This window comes from Myotis brandtii, unplaced genomic scaffold, assembly GCF_000412655.1.
Source record: "Myotis brandtii unplaced genomic scaffold, ASM41265v1 scaffold871, whole genome shotgun sequence".
Classification (NCBI taxonomy): domain Eukaryota; kingdom Metazoa; phylum Chordata; class Mammalia; order Chiroptera; family Vespertilionidae; genus Myotis; species Myotis brandtii.
Window position 1 is genome coordinate 763023 of NW_005371555.1, and position 24389 is coordinate 787411.

The following is a 24389-nucleotide window of genomic DNA, read 5'->3' on the forward strand; positions in this document are numbered from 1 at the left end:
GATCAACCAAAGGACTTGTATGCATGCATATTAGCATAACCAATGGACATGGACACTGGGGTGGTAGGGCTTGTCCTGGGGGGTGGGAGTGGCCAGGGGTGGGAGGGGTCCATCGAGGAAAAAGGACACATATTTAATACTCTAAACAATAAAAAAAACCCCAATGAATTAATTTTGATACTTGCTAATATTTTAAGGAAATCTTGGGATATTGTTAAAGTTGGCAATTACTGCTTTATAGCATGCTTCTTTAAAGGTAACTATTGACATCAGGCCTATAAAACTTCATATTTCATAGGTCTAGCAAAACGACACTTTAAGAAGAAAACCAGGAATAGATAATTTATATCAATTTTGAAACTTTTTAAATGCACAGTATTAGTTTAAGTGAAGATCAATCTACAAAGTTAAGATTTTTTTTAAAAGTGAAGAGAAGCTACAACTAAAGACTACTAAATGTGATAGAACTAAGTAACAATAAATAAATATTACAAAAGCTAAAAAAGGTGAAGTTATTAAAGGTGAACATAGTGAAGCATTTAAAAGAGAATATTCAATATTCAAGCAGTAAGTGGTCTATAGATTATCTATATATAATATGCAAATAGACCGAATGGCGGAACAACTGAACAACCGGTTGCTATGACATGCACTGACCACCAGGGACGCACGTGGTACATGGCAGGCGTCGGCTGCGGCAGGATGGAGCAGGTGAGCAGGGGCACCATACCAAGGCAGGGCGCCGGTCGCTGTTATCTGGGTGAGCCTCTGGTGGTTACTGAAAGTTCTTTGCTCCCGCGTGCCGCAATCCTGCCCACTCACATCTGCTGCTGGCACCGGCCCCACTCACACCTGCTGCCAGCGCCAGAGCCACCACTCGCACCCACTGCCGGCGTTGATCACCCCTAAGGGCTTCTCCACCTCCCCCTGCTCCTTAGGGGCGGTCGAGGGAGCAGCTGCCGCTCCCACCTGCTGACAGTGTCAGCCCTGCTCGCACCCACTGCTGGCGCCAGCCCCAATCGCTCCGCACCATCAGCGGGTGCGAGCGGGGCTGGCACCATCAGCGCGTGGGAGCAGAGACAGTGGAAGCAGGGCTGCTAGCAGATAGGGCACCAGGGGCCACAGCAGAAGGGGCTGGGCAGGGGCATGGAGGATGGGCCAAGACCTGCCCCTCTGCCCACTGCAGCCTCACAGCCCAGAGTTCCTTTCAAGGTGCATGAATTCATGCACTGGGCCCCTAGTATAGACTATAAATAAATACTAGATTTAAAATCTGTCCCAGCCCTAACCGGTTTGGCTCAGTGGAGAGAGCGTCGGCCTGCGGACTCAAGGGTCCCAGGTTCGATTCTGGTCAAGGGCATGTACCTTGGTTGCGGGCACATCCCAACATACATTAATACATACACTTACACACATACATACTTTGTTAGAATTCTCAACCTATCCCATATGCTAGATATTTATATAATTCTTCAAGGCAAATACTTTGAATGTCCACACTTCTGCATTTATTAGCCATTATTTCTTCCCAAATGAGATCTCTGATTTGGTATAAATGAACAGTTACCTGAAAATATAATATTTTCATATCTATAAGACTACCACTTACCATCCATAGTTTCCTCCCTTTTTTTTAGTTCCTTGTACTTCTGATTCATTTCACCTATGAGAGATACAAAATATAATATTAATTTCAAAAATTCCAGATACAATATTCTAAATTAGAAACATCTCTTAAGTACTCCATATGTGATTATTCATTGAATATTCAGTACTTTCAATTAGGTGTAATTCTTATACATTGACTTACAGAATCTTTTTTTTTAAACTCTTTATTAGTTAAGGTATTACAAATGTGTGACTTACAGAATCTTTTAAAACCACTATATTTGTATGTTTGACTACTTGGAAAGGACTTAAAGGCTTTCCCATGGTTCTCTATTTCAGTCCCAACTTTGAGCTATTCAGCCTACACATGAACACTCCTGGTAATGGAAACATAAGCTCCAATGAAAGTTCATTCCACCTTTGAATAGCTCACATCGGCAAGCAAGATAGTGGGCTACGTCCCCGACAGAGCTTAAAGTCTAGGTACTTAACAAGTAATTAAAATGTACTAAGTGCTATGGTATGAAAAATAAAGGGTATTATAGAAGCATAGAACCAGGACAACTAATTTAGTTGAGGAGCTCAGGGAAATTTTCTCTAAAGAAGTAGTAATTAGGCTGCATTATAAAGAATAAATGAATAAGAGTTACCTGGTCAAAGAACAGAAGATTAATTTCAAAGTCAAAGCATTACAAGTACAGAAACATGAAGGTAAGGATGGCTATGACACTGAAAGAGTAATATGGCTAAGGCAGAGAAGGTAAGTGAAAAGTGGCACAAACATGAGGCAGGTTATGAGAAATCTTATAAGACACATATTATAAAAGTTTGGACTTCCTTCTAAGAACAATGGTAAAATTACCGAAGAATTTTAAGCAGGAGAATAAAATGGTCTGTTTGCATTTCTGAAAAAAGATTTCTGATCTGGAGAATATAATAGAAGTGAGATGGAGGTTATAAGACTAGTTAGGAGCTTGTTACAGTAATGTGGGTGACAGATGAAGGTTGCCTGGAGTGGAGTGGTGGCAAATTAGGATGTAAGGTGATAAGTATTTGTTTGAGACATTTAAGAGCCAGACAAAGGATTTTGGTGAGGGTTAAACAGGTTTCTCCTTGAGTAACTGCAGGACATGGTGGCATTATTAATTAAAAGGAGAAGCAGCAAGTTGAAGACGTTGCTTATGGCAGTTTTGGACATGTTTCATTTAATATATGTAAGAGACATGTTCAAAAGGGCAAAAATCTGAGGACCAGACAGATGGATGAAATCTGACACAGGCTGCAGAAAAGGCTCGTCAGCAGAGATGGATTATAATTACTTTATACAAACAGGATTTCCAGTGTAACCAAAACTGAACTGGAGGCACATGGTATTTTCTTGGGCTAGTGAGACAGCTGCAGCCCTGTGTCCCCAGGGCCCCGGGGACAGTAAGCAGAATAAATTTGTGTTTGCTTCATTCTGGAGAGACTAAGGAAGCTTATTAGGATGATGCCAAGCAAAGAAGGAAGGGATAAAAGGCTAAGGGGGTTCCTGATAAGAAGCCAGCATCTAGAAGGACTTTAGGAAGAAGCCTTCAAAGAAAATGGAGGAGCTGAGAGACTCAGAGACTAAAACCCAGAAGGTTAGCGGTGCTCCATATAACTCCCTATAGCGCATACAGTTCTTCTCAGTACTGGCTACAGTAGCAATGAAGTGAGGGAGCAGAGGAACATAATCGGGTAGAGCTGCTAATTTCATGGAGGCAGGATTTCCACTTGTACACAGACTTGCTTGGTGGGAAGTGAGTTAAAAGTACACAAAGCTGAAGGCAGCCAGAGACCTGGGTCAGTGAACAGCTTTTTTTCTTTCTGGTCAGAAAATATTTTACCCAGGCTCATTCTGATACACAGAAAATCTTGTCAAGGCCTCTCAAACAATACTGTCTAAGTACAGTGCATACCCAGTGGTCATGAATTCCTAGTTAGGGGACACCAGGACCTACAGGGAACACTGGGTTCACTCAGGCTAAGGCTTGGAATGTATTAATGACTTTACTGAACTACTACTCAGTTCAAAAGATCAGCAGTGGTCTCAGAGCATGACTAGCTGTGAGGGGAAGGAAAAGAGAACATTTGTTACCAATGACAACCTTTGTAAATGATTACGCTTTTTAAAGATGAATTAAGATTAGACCTATAAAAATGTCATCATTCATTTACCTTATGGCAATGCATTTTGAGTGGGAAACAGAGAGAAGTGGCGTGTGTAGCACACATAATCTGGAATGAATAGCCTCAGAGGAGGGTGATGTGCATGTAAATGTTATAAAACAGCTGAGAAGTAGCAGAAAAGTTAGTATCTGCTGAACCTGTCACGGCCTAGGTTTCTGAGTGCTGGTTCCTTATTGCAACTGTCTGAGAAGCTGCACTCTTGAGAGATAAGTCAGGCATTAAGGTATTAGGAGGAGGCCTGCAACCTTGGCTTTACAGGAATTTAACTCATCATATCTTTCCTCTTCTAAAGTTAAGAGAATCTCCTACATGTTTCCAGTTCCTCATGTTGCTATAAGATCTCAAGCCATCACAATGAAGCATCGCCTCCTGCCATTCCAATGAAATTGTTCTCAATAACATTATATTATTCTTTAATTATCAAATGCAAGGAGCAGTTTTCAACTCTTACCTTATTCTGCAATATTTGACACTATTGATCCATCCAATTTTTTTCCCTTATCTGTTTTGTTGGGGCCGCTTTTCTGGGTTTTCTTACGCTTAGATAATTCCTTCTCTGTCTTCCCTTCATGGTGTTCTCTTTTTTCTTCATTTACATTTTGAGTTCTGCTATTAACTGACTTGTAATGCTACATTACACCTAAGGAAATCCCACCGATTCTTGAGGTTTAAGAACTCTCAACTGTGGCTTTTCCCCTAATTTTCAGATTGTTTTATCCAATTGTTTTCTAGGTATATTCATCTAGGTACCTTTCAGGACATCCCGATACTAGTATAGCCATAATTAAACTCACAGTCTGCACCCCTCTGTATTCCCTAATACATTTGGAAGTCCTTCACCATATGCTTATCATCCAAGTCAAGGGAATTCCTCCCTTATGCTCCCCTCAAATCCATGCTCCTAGTTGCCATCAAATTGAGCTGGAAGACACATCTGCTCAGCGTCTCCAGCTATACAGCTGCCAGCTGGGTGAGATAGGATAGAGCTCCCGTACGTCTTAGCAGATTCCCAAGCTTCAGAAAACCTCCTTCCATATCACTGTTGTTAAGAAAAGAGTTCAGAGCACTAGTGAACTTCACTATTTTACGATTTCTCAGTTGGAGGATTAATGTGTGAGGGGCTCATATGGGCAGTCCTAAGGTAGGGGAGCTATCAAATGTGTCCTTATATTTGCAATCACAGGAGAGGACACAAGATCATAGATACAGGAAGCTGATCAGTATATCCTACTGGAGGTGGAAAGCAGGCAAGCAAAGGGTCTAATGTAGTAAAACCAAGAATAAGGAAACCGAAGGAGAGGAAAAGGACACAGGGTCATTTCAGAGCTATCCTCAAGTTCTGAGCACTCGATGTGATCATGGTTGCACATAATATATTCCAAATTTACTGAGTACCTACTAGTGCCAGATACTATAACAGGTGCTACAGATACCAAAATAAACAAGATAGCTACCAGTCTATGCTAGAAGGGTGTATAATTTATTAGGTGTTCAAAAATAAAAAATTAAAATAAAATATAAATTATGTATAAAATAATATGGCAACTAGATGGGTGAAAGGAGTTCAGGATTTTTTTAAATAAAAAATCATTTCAGCAAGGCACTTTAACAGGTAATGTAGAAATTACAGAGATGCATACTATATATTCCTTCAAGAAATGTATATACTCCATAGCTGGTGTGGTTCAGTGGTTGAGCGTCAACCTATGGACCAGGAGGTCATGGTTCGATTCCCAGTCGGGCACATGCCTAGGTTGTGGGTTCAATCCCCAGTGAGGGTCACCATGCAGGAGGCAGCTGATCAATGATTCTCTCTCATCATTGATGTTTCTTTCTCTCTCTCCCCCTTTCCTCTGTGAAATCAATAAAAATTCTTTAAAAAGAAATGCATAAACTACTAAGACAAATAACTCAAAATTTACTCTATAAATACAGGCTTTTTCCCCCCTCTGAGGGAGGAAAGAAAAAAATGAGAATGGACTATTATAAAAGAGTTGGGATATTGCAGAAAAGACAATATTGTTCTTTGTACTCTCTGCTAGCCAGCCAGTGGAGTCAGGGAGATATAATCCTCTTGCAAAGGGGCTGAATACCACACCACCTTTGTCTTTACTGTCAGTACGCTCATCTGATTCTTTACTTTTCTTCCATCAAATGATGTTCTCTTAACTCAGGGCTTAGAGTGCTACCTTTACTGTTATACACTAACAGCGGTCGCCAACCGGTGGTCCGCAGACTGGTGGTCTGTGAGGTCCGGAAGGTTGGTGACTGCTGCTCTAAGAAGTAGTTCTGAGCCTATAAAAGGTCTGATTGTCATTTTCCAGAACAGGTAGCTACCCCAAACTTCTCTCTTGATCAATATCCAACAGGGCACATGCTAGTGATTCCCCTGGCCTTGAAATCCCCAACTTGGCAGGCCCACTGATTTTGGAGGTGAAAGGGTAGCAGAAAGCAAATAAAATTAGAGATGTGGGGCAAGAATAAACCCCCGCCCGGCTGGCGTGGTTTAGTGGTTGAGCGTAGATCCATGAACCAGGTCAAGGTTCGATTCCCAGTCAGGGCACATGCCCCAGTGGTGGGCTTGATCCCCAGTAGAGGGTGTGCAGAAGGCAGCCTACAGATGATTCTCTCTAATCATTGATGTTTCTATCTCTCTCCCTTCCTCTCTCTGAAATCAATAAAAACATTTTTTTTTTTTAAAAAGAATAAGCTCTGAAAGACTTTTACACATCCAGGTTCTTTCCTTCCCAGCACTTGGGGTCCTTCTGAGGCAAGTTAAGTCGCTCAGTACCTTTGAATGTTCCTATGTAGCATGGTTTCATTCTCTTTATCATTCTGTTCATTCTACTCAGCGAGTTCCAGTTCTTTATTGCTTTTAAAATCGATGCTAAGAAACTTAGGATTCTAAGAAAACTATCACTTCCCATAGTCTATATATTCATCTTTTTGTTAATGCAGTCTAGGATTTCAGCTCTTTTGGAGGCTAAATCACATTAATTCATACTGAGCTCTTACCTGAACCCCCTCTAACATTTTCATATATTTTAGCAAGCCAGGACACTTCCTCCTCCTCCACTCCTACTTCAATTTTAATTAGTTTTGAGGTCCTATGAAATTCCACCTTTTTACCTGGTCTCTCTCTCCCACCAACTTTTGACACAGCATTAAAGCAGTATATACTAAACTAGCTTATCAACTACTATTAAACTGGTATGTTAAAATTAGTACATGTAAATTTATTGTTTTAAAGTAACTTTTGCCTTTAGGTTTAACCCAACTGACCAATCATACATTCTCTACAAATGTTTTAAATTTAATCAGGACATTTTCTTTACAGCTTAAACAGACAAGATCTGATAATTCTATTTCTACACACTGGAACCACTTTAAAAATGTGCAATTATCTAAGTATGTAAAAGTTCAATTACTGCTAAAACCGTCAAAATTTTAAAGAAAAAAAAGGACTATGTAGAAGTAGTTTCAGCAGAGTAATGTCAATAATATCTGGTGGCATAATGAGGAGTCCTTGGCATGTACTAAACACAGCATAACGTTTTAGTTACTGCCTAAAGCAGTGATTATCAAACTTCAGCCTGCATCAGAACCATCGGAAGGTTTTGTTGAAACACAAATTGCTAAGCCCTATCCCTAGGGTTTCACATTTAGTAGGCCTGGGGTGGAGATCAATCATTTTTATTTCTAATAAGTTTCAGATGGTGCTGATATATTTGGTCTGGAGATAATAGCACAATTCTAATAAAAGACATAAAGTGTAGTTTAACTAATCTCCAACTTAGACAATAAGCAATGATCCATTTTTCTTCATGAAATGTATATTTAGAAACCAGAATAGCAATGAATATATGCCATCTGAAATCTCAGATACCAGAAGATAAACCACACTGAAATTAGATCATTTTGTATATCCTGGGGAAAACTTTGTTAATGGGAAAATACTTTCCAAAACATGTTTTGGGAAAATCACCAGGAAAGTTATTCTGAGTCACACACACACACACACACACACACACACTCTCTCTCCATTCATCTAATTCTCACAGCAACCCTAAGAGTGATTTAGCTACTGTTATTATCTCAATTGTAAAGACGAGGAAACTAAGATATGTAAAGGTCAAGTAGCAATTCCAAAATCAGCCAGTAAAATAGCGCAGTCCAGATTTGGCATTCTGGTTGCAGAACCTGTGCTCTACAATAAAGTTATTCTGTTTTAATAAATTCCATTTTACCTAAAATAACCAAAGAACCAAAGCTTCTAACCTGGGTCTTAAAACTCTGAGCATAAAGAAATATTCTAAGTGTTATGTTTTATATTTTTACAACTCCTGAAAGAAACATATAAATTATGGAATAAACTGCAAATGAGTTCACTCAGAGTTTAGGATAGTAACTGAATGATCCTATAGCATTTTATGTATACTTCTATTATGATACATATTTATCACATTGTAGCAGTTAGATATTTAGATATTTGTGATATGTTGTATTAAGAATTATATGGTAGTCAATTTTACAATTTAATCAAACTTTGGGAAGATACTGTACTTTAAAAATGAAGGAATAATTTGTAGTAAGTAAAAACTCCCAAAAATCCTTCTTGGGAATGTATGTGACTATACTGTATTAACTATTCATCAAACCTTGCCTGTGTATGTAGATATTCAGAAAATTAGCCCCACCTTGTGGATCATGGCAGTACCACAAATTCAGGCCTTTGAGAACAGGGAATTGTCAGAAAAGTGTATATTATCTTGACTGACAAAAAGTAAGCAATTTATAACAACTAGCATTGGTAAGGAAGCACTTTCACATACTGCTGTTGATTGTATAAAATGGTACAACTTTTTCGGAAATAAATTTGCAAAAGCAATAAAAATTGTGAACATAAGTAAGGTTCTATTAAATATTTCACTTAGTTCACATATAACATTATATTAGTTTCAGATATATAACCCAGTGATTAGATATTTATATAATTAAGAAGTAAACATTCTGATAAGACATACACAGTTATTAAAGTAATATTAACTATATTACTGATGCTGTACTTGATATTCCTGTGACTATTTTTAAACTGGCAATTTGTAGATCTTATTTACCCATTAGAAATAGACAAGTTAACAAACATGTATGCAGCAAGGCTACTTACTGCAGCATTGCACTTAGTAGTGAAAAATGAGAAACAACCTACATATCAATATGGATATAGCAAATACTACTTAACAACAATAACAACAATGACAGCAGCTGATACTTGTTGCAAGTGCTTACTATGTGCTAGGCACCATTTTTCATCTGGCTTTAAAGCCATGATGCTATACTTTTTAGAAGGAAGTATATTCATCCCCATATGGAAGACTGTACATTACATATAATTAAATGAAAAAACTCAAGCTTAGAAGAACTATATAGTATTACTTTTAAAAAAATATATGCTTGCAGATTTATAGAAAAAGTCTAAAAAGCTAACCATCAAACTGTAAAAAATGATTACCTCTGAAGACCAGAATGAGTTTGAGGAGAAAGGAGATAACTTTTTACTTTATATACTTTTTGTACTGCTTAAATTTTTTCACATTAAGCACATACCAGATTCATATATGAAGAGCACAAAATTTTAAAAAAGAAAATTAATTGGAATCTGTAACAATTAATTAAAGAAAAGTTTTTAAAAAGCAGAAAGAGGTAACCTCCTATATGCTGAAGCTAATTGCACAGTTAATGAAAGCACAAGGAAATAATTCATTTCAGGCAAAACACACACACAGAAACACAGACACACACAAAATGAAGTGCATCCAAAGTGATTAAAACTCTAAGAAATTCTGGGTAAGTGAAGTTATAAGCAGTAATTTTCTGATAAAGATGGCAAGTTGAATATGCACATCTAATTTCCATCCCACTTCTTCCCTTCTGTTAAACACCGCTAAAACTATAGAATAAAGGATTTTTAAAGGTAAAACTCCAGCAATGAGGAAAATAGAAAAGGAAACAATAGTAATAAATTTTTGGAAGCTGGGAGCAGATGGACAAATGGTAGAAAGCCTAAACACAAGCCAATGTTGGGTAAAGCTGAGAACCAACTCAATTTCAAAAGGCTCAGGAATTCTACATAGAAGACTGATCACTTATTTTGTGCTCCTATTCCACAAAAGATTTTGTCATGTCATAAAGTAATAACACCGCTTTATATAGAATTTAATGTAAAATAGTGAAGAGTAAGTAAGGACCTGATTTCAGTGGACCAAGAAACATTTAATTTGAGGGACCTTCAATATGAGCTATATAAACACTCAAGTATTAATTTGTGGTGAGAATAAAAACTTTCTTAGTCAACAATTACCTTATTAAAAACAAATTACTGCCCTAACCGGTTTGGCTCAGTGGATAGAGCATCTGCCTGCGGACTCAAGGGTCCCAGGTTCGATTCCGGTCAAGGGCATGTACCTCAGTTGTGGGCACATCCCCAGTAGGGAGTGTGCAGGAGGCAGCTGATCGATGTTTCTCTTTCGTCAATGTTTCTAACTCTATCCTTCCTCTCTGTAAAAAATCAATAAAATATATATTTTTTAAAAATTACTCAGCTATATGTTATAAGTAAACCTTGAGGTAAAAGGATTTTTATTTAAAATGATGATATCATTTATTGAGAATATAGGCTACTATTATCTATTTGTTGTCTTCTTTACCCAAGGCAACAATGCTTTTTCCACTACTTTACCTTTCTCATACAGATGCAACATTTAAAAAAGCAACAATTAAGTAAATATTCAATGGTTGGCACTTCCTCTGAGAAAGGAGAAATCAGGATGGGTTTGGGCTCTTCTGAAAAGTAGCATGACACTTGCCCATAATGCTGTGCTTTAATTATCATGCAGTTTGTAGCCAAAATGACCATGTAACAATTTTCAACATAGTGTTTTCTCATTGCTTCTAGTTAGCAAAAATAGTAACAATTCCTTCCCCAATTAATATAAGACAGTATACATTAAACCTGAATATATTTAAAACCCATATAACAAAATTACCTGATCCATTAATAAAATAAAACTAATATATGGGTGAAGTCTAGCAAATACATAACATGATAAAATGACATCCCCTAGCAATTAAAAAAAAGTAATGATACTTTATTCTAACAAAAATTTTGTTATGAGATTATATTATTTTTTATATCATTTACAAAGACTAAGTAAAGATGTGAGAGCAAAGAAATCCATCTAGAATTGGTCAAAAGTCTACGTGTATTGTGAAGATTTTTTCCTATTTTATTCCAGATTGTCACAGAAACTGATAACTCAGCATCACGAAACAATGAGGATTTTCAGAGAGAAGTCAAATAACTGTTAACTGATTTTATTTAGTTAACTTTGAGACATAATTATTCAATGTAACTTTTGTAAATCATAGCCTTAAAAACTTATTAAAATGAATAAATACAATGCCCTCGAAGAAGTTGTTGGATTACAAGGCCACCATTAATATCTAGTCAGAACATAACTGCACCTTACCCAGTATCTAAGGCTGCCTTTGAATTTAGAATTAATTATTGAAACCTTTTTTTTTTTAATCCTCGCCCAAGGATATTTTTTCCATTAATTTTTAGAGAGAGTGGAAGGGAGGAAGAAAGAGGGAAAGGGAAAAAGAGAGAGAGAGAAAAGGAGAGAAACATGGATGTGAAAGAAACACATCAATTGATTGCCTCTCACAAACTCCCCTACTGTGGTTGGGGATCAAACCTGCAAACCAGGTACACGTCCTTGACTGGGAATCGAACCCATGACCCCTTGGTGTGTGGGCCGATGCTCTAATCACTGAGAACACTGGCCAGGGCAATGCAAACTTTTTAAAACTTTATTTGAAAACTAAAAGGTTGAAGCAACTACTAACAAAGTCAGATGTGTATATACATCATTTATGGTTTCATGCTATATTAATCAGAACCCCTACTACAAGGCAAAAGGAGACCCAGTTGGATTAACCACAGGATTATAAATGGAAGCAGCCAGGTGGCTTCTAAAAAATTAATAAAGAGGACCAGAGAGAATAAAGCTAGAAGCAGAGATAAGTATGGACCAGAAAGTCAAAATAATTTGATTATCCTTTACATCTTAAGAAGCAGATTGCCCAGAATTTTGACTCAGGATTACTGAGAAAACAGATGTAAAAAGAAAATCCAAGGTAAGAATTCTCTAGAAAGTGATAAAACCTCTCCTAATCAATCAAACTCTCTGGATAAGAGTGTATATGTACAACTGAAGAACTAGAGGGCCCAAAAAAGTGACTAGAGCCCAACTTTTACTTTAGTTCATTCTACATTTATTGTTTATTTTCCCAGACATTGTGATGAAAGAGGTTACACCAAAGTGAATAAGACATAGCCCTTGTCCTTGAGAACTTATTGCCTAAACTTGGGAAAGACAAGCACCTAGGAAGACAGTGCTAACATATGCAGTCAGTGTAGATACTTATGCACAATGCGCTCTGATATCAGAGGCCACTCACTTAGCCCAGCTCAGAAACAGGTTAGGGAGAGAAGTTAGGGATATTATGCTGAATAAAAGGATACCTGAGCTAGAGCTTAAAAGATCAGAAAATAGTAAGGTAAATAGCAGGGAAAGGACAGTCGAGACAAGGGAACAAATAGTAGGAGCAATGGACTGAGAAGGAAACAGTTCAACAGATGGTAAAGGGGTGAGGTGTGGGATACAAGTAGATTCTACCAAAATGTAAGGATAGAGATGATGAGGGGTGGGAGAGGAGGCTGACGACATAAACACCAGATTACAAAGAAACTAGATGCTACTCAAAAATTCTTAAACTTCATCTTGAAGGTCATGGGGACCCATGGTCGAGCAGGAGAATGACACAGAATCTCATTTTACATTAATCACTCTGCCAATACTGTGGTGGAGGAATCTATGAGGGGCAAGATTGGAGGTAGGGAGACAAGTTAGGAGGCTATTACACGCAAGAAATAATAAGCGACCTTTTAACAAAATTCCCTTTGCTGTTGTGCCAATATTTTAGGATGTTCATATATGTACATATAAGCATAATATTTATATATCACCTATATTTTACATATTCTTATATATAAATGATTTCTGCTATTACATTACAGATTATCTTTTTCTACATTAATAAAAAAGGACAAAGAAGGTTACAAAACAAAAAGGAAAATGGAAGCTAAAATTCAAAGCATTCTACTTATCTTAGAACTAGCAATTAATCATTATTACCTCCAAACAGAGCTATTTTACTAAAAAATACATTAAATGTTGTAGAAATTACAATTTATAAAAAGGAAGATTACTTAAAATGTATCCTATAAAGTATCTAAAATCAAGAACATTATCACATTTCCCAGAATAAGATATTAATAAAGAAAATCTAGAAGCCGAAACCGGTTTGGCTCAGTGGATAGAGCGTCGGCCTGCGGACTGAAGGGTCCCGGGTTCGATTCCGGTCAGGGGCATGTACCTTGGTTGCGGGCATATCCCCAGTGGGAGATGTGCAGGAGGCAACTGATCGATGTTTCTCTCTCATCGATGTTTCTAACTCTCTATCTCTCTCCCTTCCTCTCTGTAAAAAATCAATAAAATATATTTTTTAAAAAAGAAAAAAAAAGAAAATCTAGAATACTAAATCTATATAAGTTAAAAGCAATAAAATAACTTAAATAACATGATCATAGTCTTAACAACTTATTGTAAGCCTACCCTGCCATGTATACCATTTAATATTTATAAATCTTAGTTAGGTAGGACTATTATATTCATTTTGCAGATGAGAAAATAAATTCCAGGTAAGCTTACTTACCTAATAATTGGTCTTTAAAGTTTGTCTGCCTTTAGAGATACCTTATATAAAGGCATTAGTAGCCATAAGTAAATACAAATATGTAAATATTTCATAAGAATATTTTTGTTTCACAAATGCAGAACTTCATATCAGAAATCCAGAATTTTGTTTGGACAATACAATGAAAACTTTCTGGTCAAGGAGAACTTGGTTAAAATATAGACTTTACCCCTTACTAGCTGTGGGAATTTGAGTAACTTCTCTGAGCTTCAACAGGTATAAAAGGGGTTACAAGGCTTCAAAGGGTTCTTGCAAAGATCAGGCAAGTAATCAATCAATAGTAACTAGTTCTATTATTCATAAATCAAAAAAGTATAAATAAATGAGTACACTGAATTTAAAATTGAAGTAAAAAATTTTAGAGATAGAATACCCTTTTTTCCTTGCTAGTAATGTTTCTTTAGCCATAATAGCTATACATATATATGCACAGTTTATAATATAATACCTAACTCATAAAAATATAGTCAATTCTTTATAATCCAAGAGCATACTAACTGCTTTGCAATTAATCTATGATGAAAGTGCCATGAGAAATCCACCTTAGTTTCTCTTACTACAGAGAAGCTGGTTAAGAAACTATAGTACCCAACCTCCTCCCCTGACCACACTGCAGCTCCCAAGTCACACAGCATTTCTACTTGTTCAGACCCCAGGCTTCCCCAAGTGCTCTGGTTCCTGTCTTGGCTCTTCAAATCCCACTACTAGAAAAAGTTGGAATAGGATCAAAAATTCCAGGACTTGCTACATCATTACTGGGTACCCTAAACAAGTCTTTCTTTCTGGATTATTTGTGACTTGATCTTCACTCCTCCCAACTCTATCAGTTAACCCAGTTAATTAATAATTGACTATATTGAGAAAGTATAACTTTAAAATCTGTAACAACTTGAAACCATTTTACTTCATTTTTTTTATTGCTTTGCCAAGGAAAATAAATTCTTATTGTTCTATAATCATTTTAAGTTATTTCAAGTTTTGAGTTGACTTAAATAATTTAATATTAATTATAATATTTAGTAGTATGCTTTAGTATTTTTGTAAAGTTAGTGATGTCATAATTAAATAATAAATCCCGTATAAACAGTCCCCAAGGCCCAAATTAACACTGTATCAATACTGCCATTTAGCTGTTAATATACATTATAAAAATGCCAGAAAAATTACCTTGGTGTTCTTCTAAATCCATGTCAAGTTGTCTAATTTCTTCATGAAATTGATTGATTTTTTCTTTTATATCTGTTAACCTATTCAAAATATTATTTAATGAATTTATGACAGATAATATAGGTATTCAGTGAAAACATTTAATGATGATGTTAGGAAATCATGTCTTTTCTAAGCTGCATAAACAATATCTAGAAATAATGTGCCCTATTCTCAGGATAATACTACAAATTTAGAGAGAAATGTTTTTTCTAGATCTTTTTTCATGATTCACATTTGAACTGAAAGTATATTCTGCAAATGTTAGGTTGCCCGATTCCAAAAGCTGATGCTTGCCCACATTGTTTTGAGCATGACTTAAAACATTAAGGAAGTGAAAAATATTTAGTAACTTGTTTTTGGTAGGTTTGTATAAACTGAACTAATTGGAAAATTAATCTCAAACATTAAAAAATAGGAGAAAATTTGCATTGATAGATCATATGGGTTAAAATTCTAGCAAAAGCAGCTGTACTTAGTATACAGTAATCATAACTATGGTTCTGGAATATTTGTGACTTGATCTTCACTCCCCCTAACTCTATCAGTGAGATGGAACTATGAGTCCAGATCTTGCATCTATATATAATTGATTTTTTACAAATATGCAAGACAATTAAATGGGAAAAGAATATTAAATATCTAGAGGCCTGGTGCACGGATTTGTGCACTGCTGGGGTCCCTCGGCCTGGCATGTGGGGATTGGGCTGAAACTGGCTCTCCAACATCCCCTGAGGGGGCCCCGGGGGCAGTTCTTGGGTGATGCACCCCGGAATCTGGCTCCCTCCTCTCTGGTTCCCCGTGCATCACCTGAGAACCACAGCTGTCAAGTCACCGCAGCTCAGCAGCTCCTGCGCTGAGCATCTGCCCCCTGCCCCTGGTAGGGGTGCATCATAGATACTGGTCAGCCAGTTGCTTAGGCTTTTATATATATAGATATTTGTCAAAAAAGAATATATCAATAACTGGTGCTGGGACAACTGGATATGTACAATCAAAGAATAAAATTGGACTCCTGCCGTAACCGGTTTGGCTCAGTGGATAGAGCGTCGGCCTGCGGACTGAAAGGTCCCAGGTTCGATTCTGGTCAAGGGCATGTACCTGGGTTGCGGGCACATCCCCAGTAGGAGGTGTGCAGGAGGCAGCTGATCGATGTTTCTCTCTCATCGATGTTTCTAACTCTCTATCTCTCTTCCTTCCTCTCTGTAAAAAATCAATAAAATATATTTTTAAAAAAATTGGACTCCTACCTTACAATCATATACAAAAATTATAAAACTCTTCAAATAAAACATAAGCATACATCTCTGTGACTTTGGATTAGAAACTGATTTCTTATATATGACACCAAAACACAAGCAATAAAAGAAAAAATAAATAAAATAGACATCAAAATTTAAAACTTTTGTGCTTCAAAGGATACCTTCAAGAAAGTGAAAAGGTACCCAACTGGTATGGCTCAGTGGTTGAGCTTTGACCCGGGAACCAAGAAGTCACTTAATCAATTTCAATTCAGGGCACATGCCCAGGTTTCAGGCTCAATCCCAAGTAGCAGGCATGCAAAGAGGCAGCCAATCAATGATGTTTCTCTCTCACTGATGTTTCAATCTTTCTTCCTTCCTCTCTAGAAAAGACATCTAGTCAGAGTGGCTCAGTCAGTTGAGTGTCGTCCTGTGCACTATAGGGTTACGGGTTCGAGCCCCAGTTGGGGTATGTACAGAAGGCAGTCGATCAATGTTTCTCTCTCACATTGTAGTTTCTCTGGCTTTCCCTTCCTCTCTCTCTCTCCATTTCTCTCTCCCTTCCTCTCTCTTTGTATGTCCTTGTATGTCCTCAGGTGAGGATTAAAAATAAAAAAGAAAGTGAAAAGATCATTCACAGATTGGGACAAACATTTTGCAAATCATTTATCTGTTAAGAAATTTGTATCTAGAATAAATGAAGCCATTACAATTAAATAAAGATAAATAAACCAATTTGAAAATGGGCAGAGGATCTGAACATAGATTTCTCCAAAGAAGATATACATATGGCCAATAAATACAAGAAAAGAAGCTCAACATCATTAATCATTAGGAAAATGCAAGTTAAAACCATAATGAGATCCCACTAGGATGACTATAATAAAAAAAGAGATAACAAGTGTGAAGACATGGAGAAATTGGAACCCTGGTAGAAGTGTAAAATGGTGCAGCTGCACTGGAAAATTGTCTGGCAACTCCTCAAAAAATTAAATATAGAGTTACTATATGAGTCATCAATCCCACTCCTAGGTGTATACCCAAAAGGAGTGAAAACATATGTCCATGCAAAAAGTTGTACATGAATTTCATACCAGCATAATCACAGCCAAAAAATGAAAACAATTTAAACGTCCATCAATGAATGGACAGAAAATAAATATGGTATATCCATATAAGAAATATTTGGCAATAAAAAAGAAATATTGATACATGCTACAATACAGATGAACCTTGAAAACATTATGCTAAGTGAAAGAATGCAGCCACACTGGACCATATATTATATGATTCCATTTATTATATAAAACTAGAGGCCCGGGGCACAAAAATTTGTGCACTTGGAGGGGGAGGTCCCTCAGTCCAGCCTGTGCCCTCTCACAGTCTGGGACCCCTCGGGGGATGACCACCTGCTGGCTTAGGCCCGCTCCCTGGGGGATCGGGCCTAAGCTGGCAGTCAGACATCCTTCTGGCAGCCTGGGAGCCCTCGGGGGATGTCCACTTGCCAGCGGGGAGTAGGCCTAAGCTGCAGTCGGACATCCTTAGCGCTGCTAAGGAGGCAGGAGAGGCTCCCACCACCACCGCTGTACTGGCAGCTGTCAGCCTGGTTTGTGGCTGAGCAGAGCTCCCCCTGTGGGAGCACACTGACCACCAGGGGGCAGCTCCTGCATTGAGCATCTGCCCCCTGGTGGTCAGTATGTATCATAGTGACCAGTCATTCCCAGTCATTCTGCTGTTGGGGTCAATTTGCATATTACCCTTTTATTATATAGGAGTGCCTGGCCAGCCTGGGTGAGGGGCTGATGGCCGTTTGCAGGCTGGCCACAGCCCCTTCAGGGTTGGGGGTCCTGCTGGGGCGCCTGGCCAGTCTGGGTGAGGGGCTGAGGGCCGTTTGCAGGCTGGCTAAGCCCCCCAGCAGGCACCTTCACCCCATGAGGGTGTGGCCAGCCTGGGTGAGGGGCTGATGGCTGTTTGCAGGCTGGCCACAGCTCCCAGCCACCCAAGCTTCCAGTGGAGGCTGGCTGGAAGCAAGTGTTTGGCATTTATTTGTCTTCTATAATTGAAACTTTGTTGCCATGAGTGGAGGCCGCAGCTGGCTCAGGGGAGGCCGGAAGCTTGGCTTCGTCCATCGCCTGGGCAACCAAGCCTCCTGCTTGCTCCAGCTCCGTGGCTGCTGGCCGCCATCTTGGTTGGGCTAATTTGCATATAGTCGCTCTGATTGGCTGGTGGGCGTGGCTTGGGGCATAGCAAAGGTACAGTCAATTAGCATCTTTGTCTTTTATTAGTGTAGATATACAGAATAGGCCACTCTACCTACATAAAATAAAAGTGGTTCTCTAGGGCTAGGATGAGGGGATGATTGGGTGTGGATAACAGGAAGGGTATAATTAAGGTTACTAAAGAGATCTAAAATTGACTGAAGTGATGCTTGCATAAATCTGTGAATATACTATAAAACTCTGAACTGTATGCTTTAAATATGTGAATTATATAAAATATAGTTAAAGCTGAAAAAAAAAGATTGAAAGTTATGTCAATATTATCAATGTGAACCACACCAAAATTACTGTGATAATATGCACCTCTTGTACATTTAGAATTTAAGTTAAAAGATGAGAAAGGGATGCAAAATGTCCCAGTACAAATGTACTTACTGTCGCTCCATACTGGCTATTTCCTGGTTATCTTCTTTAACCTATAAAGGCATAAAAAGAAAATAGTATTTAAAGAATTATTCATTGTTAGGCTATCTTAAAAATAATTTCCTTCTAAGATATGTTGCCCTAAAATGTCAAATCTTGTCTCTTGAAACTTACTTAAAATTCAACCTTTGAAGTTAAAAGGAACATCACTAAGGAACTATTCACACATTTTTATTTATTCCTGAAAGAAAGGGTGGTGACATACTTTCATACTAACCCACATGGTATCATGAGGTTAAACTGGAAGGCAGCTATGCTCACCACTATACCACCAACGCCACACACCATGAGGTTAAACTGTATCAGTTTACATAAATATCTAAGATATAAACCCCCAATATATAAGGTGGGGTTGACAGATTTAGCAATCCCATTGCATTTGAATTTCAGATAAATTTTATGGTACATATACATCATGCAATATGAAATATACTTATCATATATATATATATAAAGATTATTCTTTGCTTATCTGAAATATTAACTTACGATATTTTATCTGGTAACCTGTCCCAACCAAGACCACTCTTCCTTGACTCCAATGATCTCTTTTCCAAGGACCTTCAGAGAATCTAGATTTTAATACTTTTCAAGAATGATCATAATACTTAAGTAGCTCCTGAGCTGATCCTTAAGGTTCTTCCAAACCCATTGGATTCAATCTAAGACTACAAAGGAGTTCCATTTGTAGGCTCCTGACTGGCTGTTCTCAAATACACATGCAGTTCTCCTAAGGGCTTTATAAGTTAGGGTATCTCATGATAAATAATAGGGTAATTATAACTTAGTATTAAATTAAAGCCAGCCTTGGGGTAGTAAGGAAGCTAGTGAATACATGTGACATGGCTGTATGACATATTGTGATTTCATAGGAGATTTTATTTATTTATTTTTAATAATAATATCAATGATAAGAATCATTGATCGCCTGCCTTCTGCACGCCCCCTACTGGGGATCGAGCCTGAAACCCTAGCATGTGCCCGGACCAGGAATCGAACCATGACCTTCTGGTTCATAGGTCCATGTTCAACCACTGAGCCACAGCAGCCTGACTCTTTTTTTATTTTTTAATCCTTACCTGAGGACATGGGGTAGGGGAGGAGGGTGGAGGGTGAGAGAGTGAGAGAGACAGACAAAGAGAGACACATCGATGTGAGAAACATGGATTGGTTGCCTTTTGTATGTGCCCTACTTGGGGATCGAACCCACAATCTTTCGGTGCACAGTACAGCACTCAACCGAGTCATTCTGAACAGGCAGATTTTGGAGGAGATTTTAATTTCATTAATAAAAGTCATTAGCTGTGGGACACTTCATTTCTAAATATGAAGCCCAAAATAAATAATGGAACAGATCTTCAATAAGATTATCCAATTATTTATTAACTAACAAAGAAAAGTTTTAAGTTTTCCTCATAGAATCCAAAACATGAAAAAAAATGGCCATCATAGGCATGAACACCACATAAAATTAAGGTGTATGTAAAAAAATCTATTTATGTCAGAGATGATTTTTACTAGATTTTAATGGTCAAGTAGTTCATACTGATTTAGGTGAAGCTCACTTTTCACTCTTTTTTAAAGACACAATACACTTATTGGCTTTCTGGTCAATTCATATGGCTTAAATAAAATAAACATATTTATCAAATCCTGACATATTAAAATAAGTATGTTTGTTTTTCCTACCTGCTTAAGTAATCTCTCTCTCTCTTCCATTGGGGACCCCATGCTTTTGTCTTCAGCAACCATTTGATCTCGATGAGACTCTAACTCATAAAGTTTTTCATGCAGCAATACAGCCTCCTGTTTCACCTGGGAGTGTGCTATTTCCTGAAGGGAGCAAAAAAAGGAAAAATGCATTAATTCATCAAAAATTATTTCAAATAGGTTTCATTTTATAAGAATAAGGACACATTTAAACCACCAGCATCTTTAAATAGATATATCAAGTATCTAGATTAGTCAATAATGCTAGGAAACACATTTCTAAACTGGAATAATAAAAATAGATCCCTGCATATTTTCTTCCTTTTTTTAAACTTTTTTAAATTTAAATTTATTGTTTAAAGTATTAGATACGTCTCCTTTTTCCCCCATTGACCTCTCCCCAACAGATCCCATTCCCCAGCACATGCCCTCACTACCCCCTACTGGCCATGTCCATTGGTTATGCTTATATGTATGCATACAAGTCCTTTGGTTGATCTTTTACCTCCCCCTCCCTCCCCTGCCTTCCCTCTTAGGTTGAACGGTCTGTTTGATGCTTCTATGACTCTGGCTTTATTTTTGTTTATCAGTTTATGTTGTTCATTATATTCCACAAATGAGTGAGATCATGTGATATTTATCTTTCTCTGACTGGACACCAGGGGGGGTGAAGGCATGATGGGGGGAGGGGGAAGCGGAGGACAATGGGGGATAAGGACACATATGTAATACCTTAATCAATAAAGAAAAAAAAAGAAAAAGTGAATGTTTAAAAGTCCATAGGCAAAGGGTTATAGGCAAAGATCAGTAATGGATTAGCTTCAGGTGAAAAGGCATAACAAAAAAAATACAGATGAAGGCCGGGGGAAGACCAATGGGGGGAAAAGGAGACATATGTACTACTATTTGTAATACTTTAAACAAGAAAATAAAATTTAAAAAAATACAGATGAGCTCTGGCTGGTTAGAGCATCGCCTTGCACGTACATGGGTTGCAGGTTCGACCCTCCATCCCATTTCAGGGCATGTGCAGGAGGCAACTGATTGATGTATCTCTCTCACATGGATGTTTCTCTTCCCCTTTCCATTCTCTCCAAAAATCAATGGAAAAAATATCCTCGGGTGAAGAGTAACAATAAAAAATAATACAGCCCGGCCGGTGTGGCTCAATGGTTGAGCAATGACCTATGAACCAGGAGGTCATGTTTCGATTCCCGGTCAGGATACATGCCCGGATTGCAGGCTAGATCCCCAGTGTGGGGTGTGCAGGAGGCAGCTGATCAATGATTCTTAATTTTTTTAATCTTAATACTTTCAAGCAAACTTTTTAATAGCAAATTTCCAAAAGAATGATTACAAAACATTCATATTTCTTTCTTTTGCAAGCTAGATGCCAACAATCATGGCAATCAATGTTCCATTGTTACTAATTTTATTATCATTGTATCTACCTGACTGCATAGGAAATCAGGAAAGGCAGGCCAAGTGTGAGGTACAGGCAGTATACTGAAGTGCAAAGGACATGAAAAGGTAGTTCACAGAAAAAAGGAATACACTGACCAACAAATATATAAAGAGAACTCAATTTCATGCATAAATGAAAATTGAAACAAAATAGTAATTTTTACCGATTACACTAGCAAATATGGAAAAGATGGGTAATGCCTGCTGTCAGTGAGTGCAGTGAAAATAGGCACTCCCATATATTGGGTCTAGGAGTAAAAAATGTAACAATCTTTCTGGAAGGCAATTTGGCAATCTCACATTTTAAGTGTGTCCTTTATGACCCATTGCAAAAAATGTATCTTAACATATACTCATATAACTTTGCATAAAATATATGCAAATGTTTTCATGCCAGCAATATTTATAACTCCTCCAGTCTATTCATTACAAGGCTGTATTACAGCCATACAATGTAATATAATGTAGTGATTTTAAAATAATGAGGGAGCCGTTATAAGAGCTGATGTGAACGAGCATTCAAGAGAGAATGTTAGGTGAAAAAAAAAAAGCTGTGGACAGCATACTAATGTGAATCCCACTTAAGGTTTTCCACAATAGTAAAGCTAAATTAGGATTACAGGATTATTGTGAAAATTCAGTGACAATGTTGGTGATATCTGTCAAGAATTCAAAAAAGTACTTAGTACACACTCAATAAATGTAAGAGTAGCTCTGTCTGGAAAGAGGGCAAAAAAATCGGGCATTTTTACTTCCATCTTATTCTTGTTTGTTTTTTTACCATAAACATGATTTGTTTTATGAATTGAAATTGTTTAAATAAACAAATAAGAAAATGAATGTAAGCTTTTACATCTTTAGTAATAAAGTGATCTCTCCTCCTCTTCATTTGTTTTATCTCTTGTTCATATGTCTTTATTTTTTATTGTTTTTTTTATTGTTTAAAGTATTACATATGTCTCCTTGTTCATATCTTTAAATTACCACTGCATTATGTGCCCCATTAGACCAAGTGACTTGTTTTGTACACAGTAGGTACTTAATTGAATCTAATTTCTTACCAAATTAGGATATTTATGGCCTTAAGTGGGGAAGAAATTATTATACTCTTGTAAGTAAACTGCTAAATAAATATGTACTTGGATGAGTTCCATTAATATATTTAGCTGAATCATATATATATATATCTTTTGTAGATGAGTAATATAAGAAATCTTATTTGATTTTATACTTACAGCTTCCAGACTGTCTTTTTTCATGTTCAGTGAATCTAGTTGCTGCTGAAGTGTATCTAATTCCTAAAAAGAAGAAAAAAAGCAAATACATATGTCAGTTACATTAAGAATAAACTTGGCCCTTGCTGGTGTGGCTCAGTTGGCTGGAGTGTCATGCTGTGCACCAGGTCACAGGTTCCATCACAGGTCAGAGCACATACCCAGGTTGCAGCTCCATCCCTGGTCAGAACGCATGCGGGAGACAACCATTGATATTTCAGTCTCTCTGTCTGTCTCTCTCTCTCTCTCCCTCACCCTTCCTCTCTCTAAAAATCAATAAAATGAAAAGAAAAAAAAATAACACACCAGAATAAATTTTTCTGTTTCTCAACATTTTAAATATATATGTGACAAAGTAAATTTTGTAAACATCTTCAAAACTTATCTTGTAATTTGTCTAGAATTTACTAGTATTCACTGCTATTTTTGCCAATTTTTTCATTATTTCTAAAAACTTTGCCATGATCCACCTTTAAAAATACTTTATGCCCTGTCTGGGTGGCTCAGTTGGTTGGAGCATCATCCCCTACACTGAAAGGTTGCAGGTTTGATTCCGGTTGCAGGGCACACATTTAGGTTGTGGGTTCGATCCCCAGTCCAGGCATATGGGAAGCAACCGATTGATGTTTCTCTCTCACTCTATATTTCTCTCTCTTCCTAAAAAATCAATGGAAACATATCCTTAGGTGAAGATTAAAAAACACACAACTCTTTATGCTTGTCGAAGGTAGCCTATCCTTTTCACACTAAATCATCACATCACTGTAATCATCAAGTTTCAAAAGCCTTCAAACTCATCCTGTCATTTTTTAAAGTTATAATTTTTAATTTTGATTTTTTAACCATGTTTTCATTTTTTTTTTTTTGCCTAATTCCTTTTTAAATTTAATTGATTTATTTTTTAAAATTTTATTTTATTGTAGCAAGAAGACTTAACATGTTCCTAATTTCTTTTAGGGCCCAGACCTACAGCAATTTACATAACTCAACACCCTTAAGGGAAAAAAACCCCTTAAACTGATTATTACTCATTTGAGAACCCCTATGCAGGATTAACTATATTTTGACATTTCTGTAATACCCTTTTTTCA

At 37.3% G+C, this 24389-nt stretch overlaps 1 protein-coding gene across 2 annotated transcripts in view; it reads right to left on the reverse strand.

Annotated features, from left to right (window-relative positions):
- The window catches only part of IFT74 (intraflagellar transport 74), an 85594-nt gene that overhangs the window by 32560 nt on the left and 28645 nt on the right, over positions 1-24389 (reverse strand). For both annotated transcript variants that reach the window (XM_014532292.1, XM_014532291.1), the window contains 5 exons: positions 23260-23322; positions 20540-20683; positions 18803-18843; positions 14869-14948; positions 1610-1663 (listed from right to left, as the gene is read on the reverse strand). In XM_014532292.1, coding sequence (XP_014387778.1) covers positions 1610-1663; positions 14869-14948; positions 18803-18843; positions 20540-20683; positions 23260-23322 — 382 coding nt within the window. The remainder of the gene's footprint in view (positions 1-1609; positions 1664-14868; positions 14949-18802; positions 18844-20539; positions 20684-23259; positions 23323-24389) is intronic.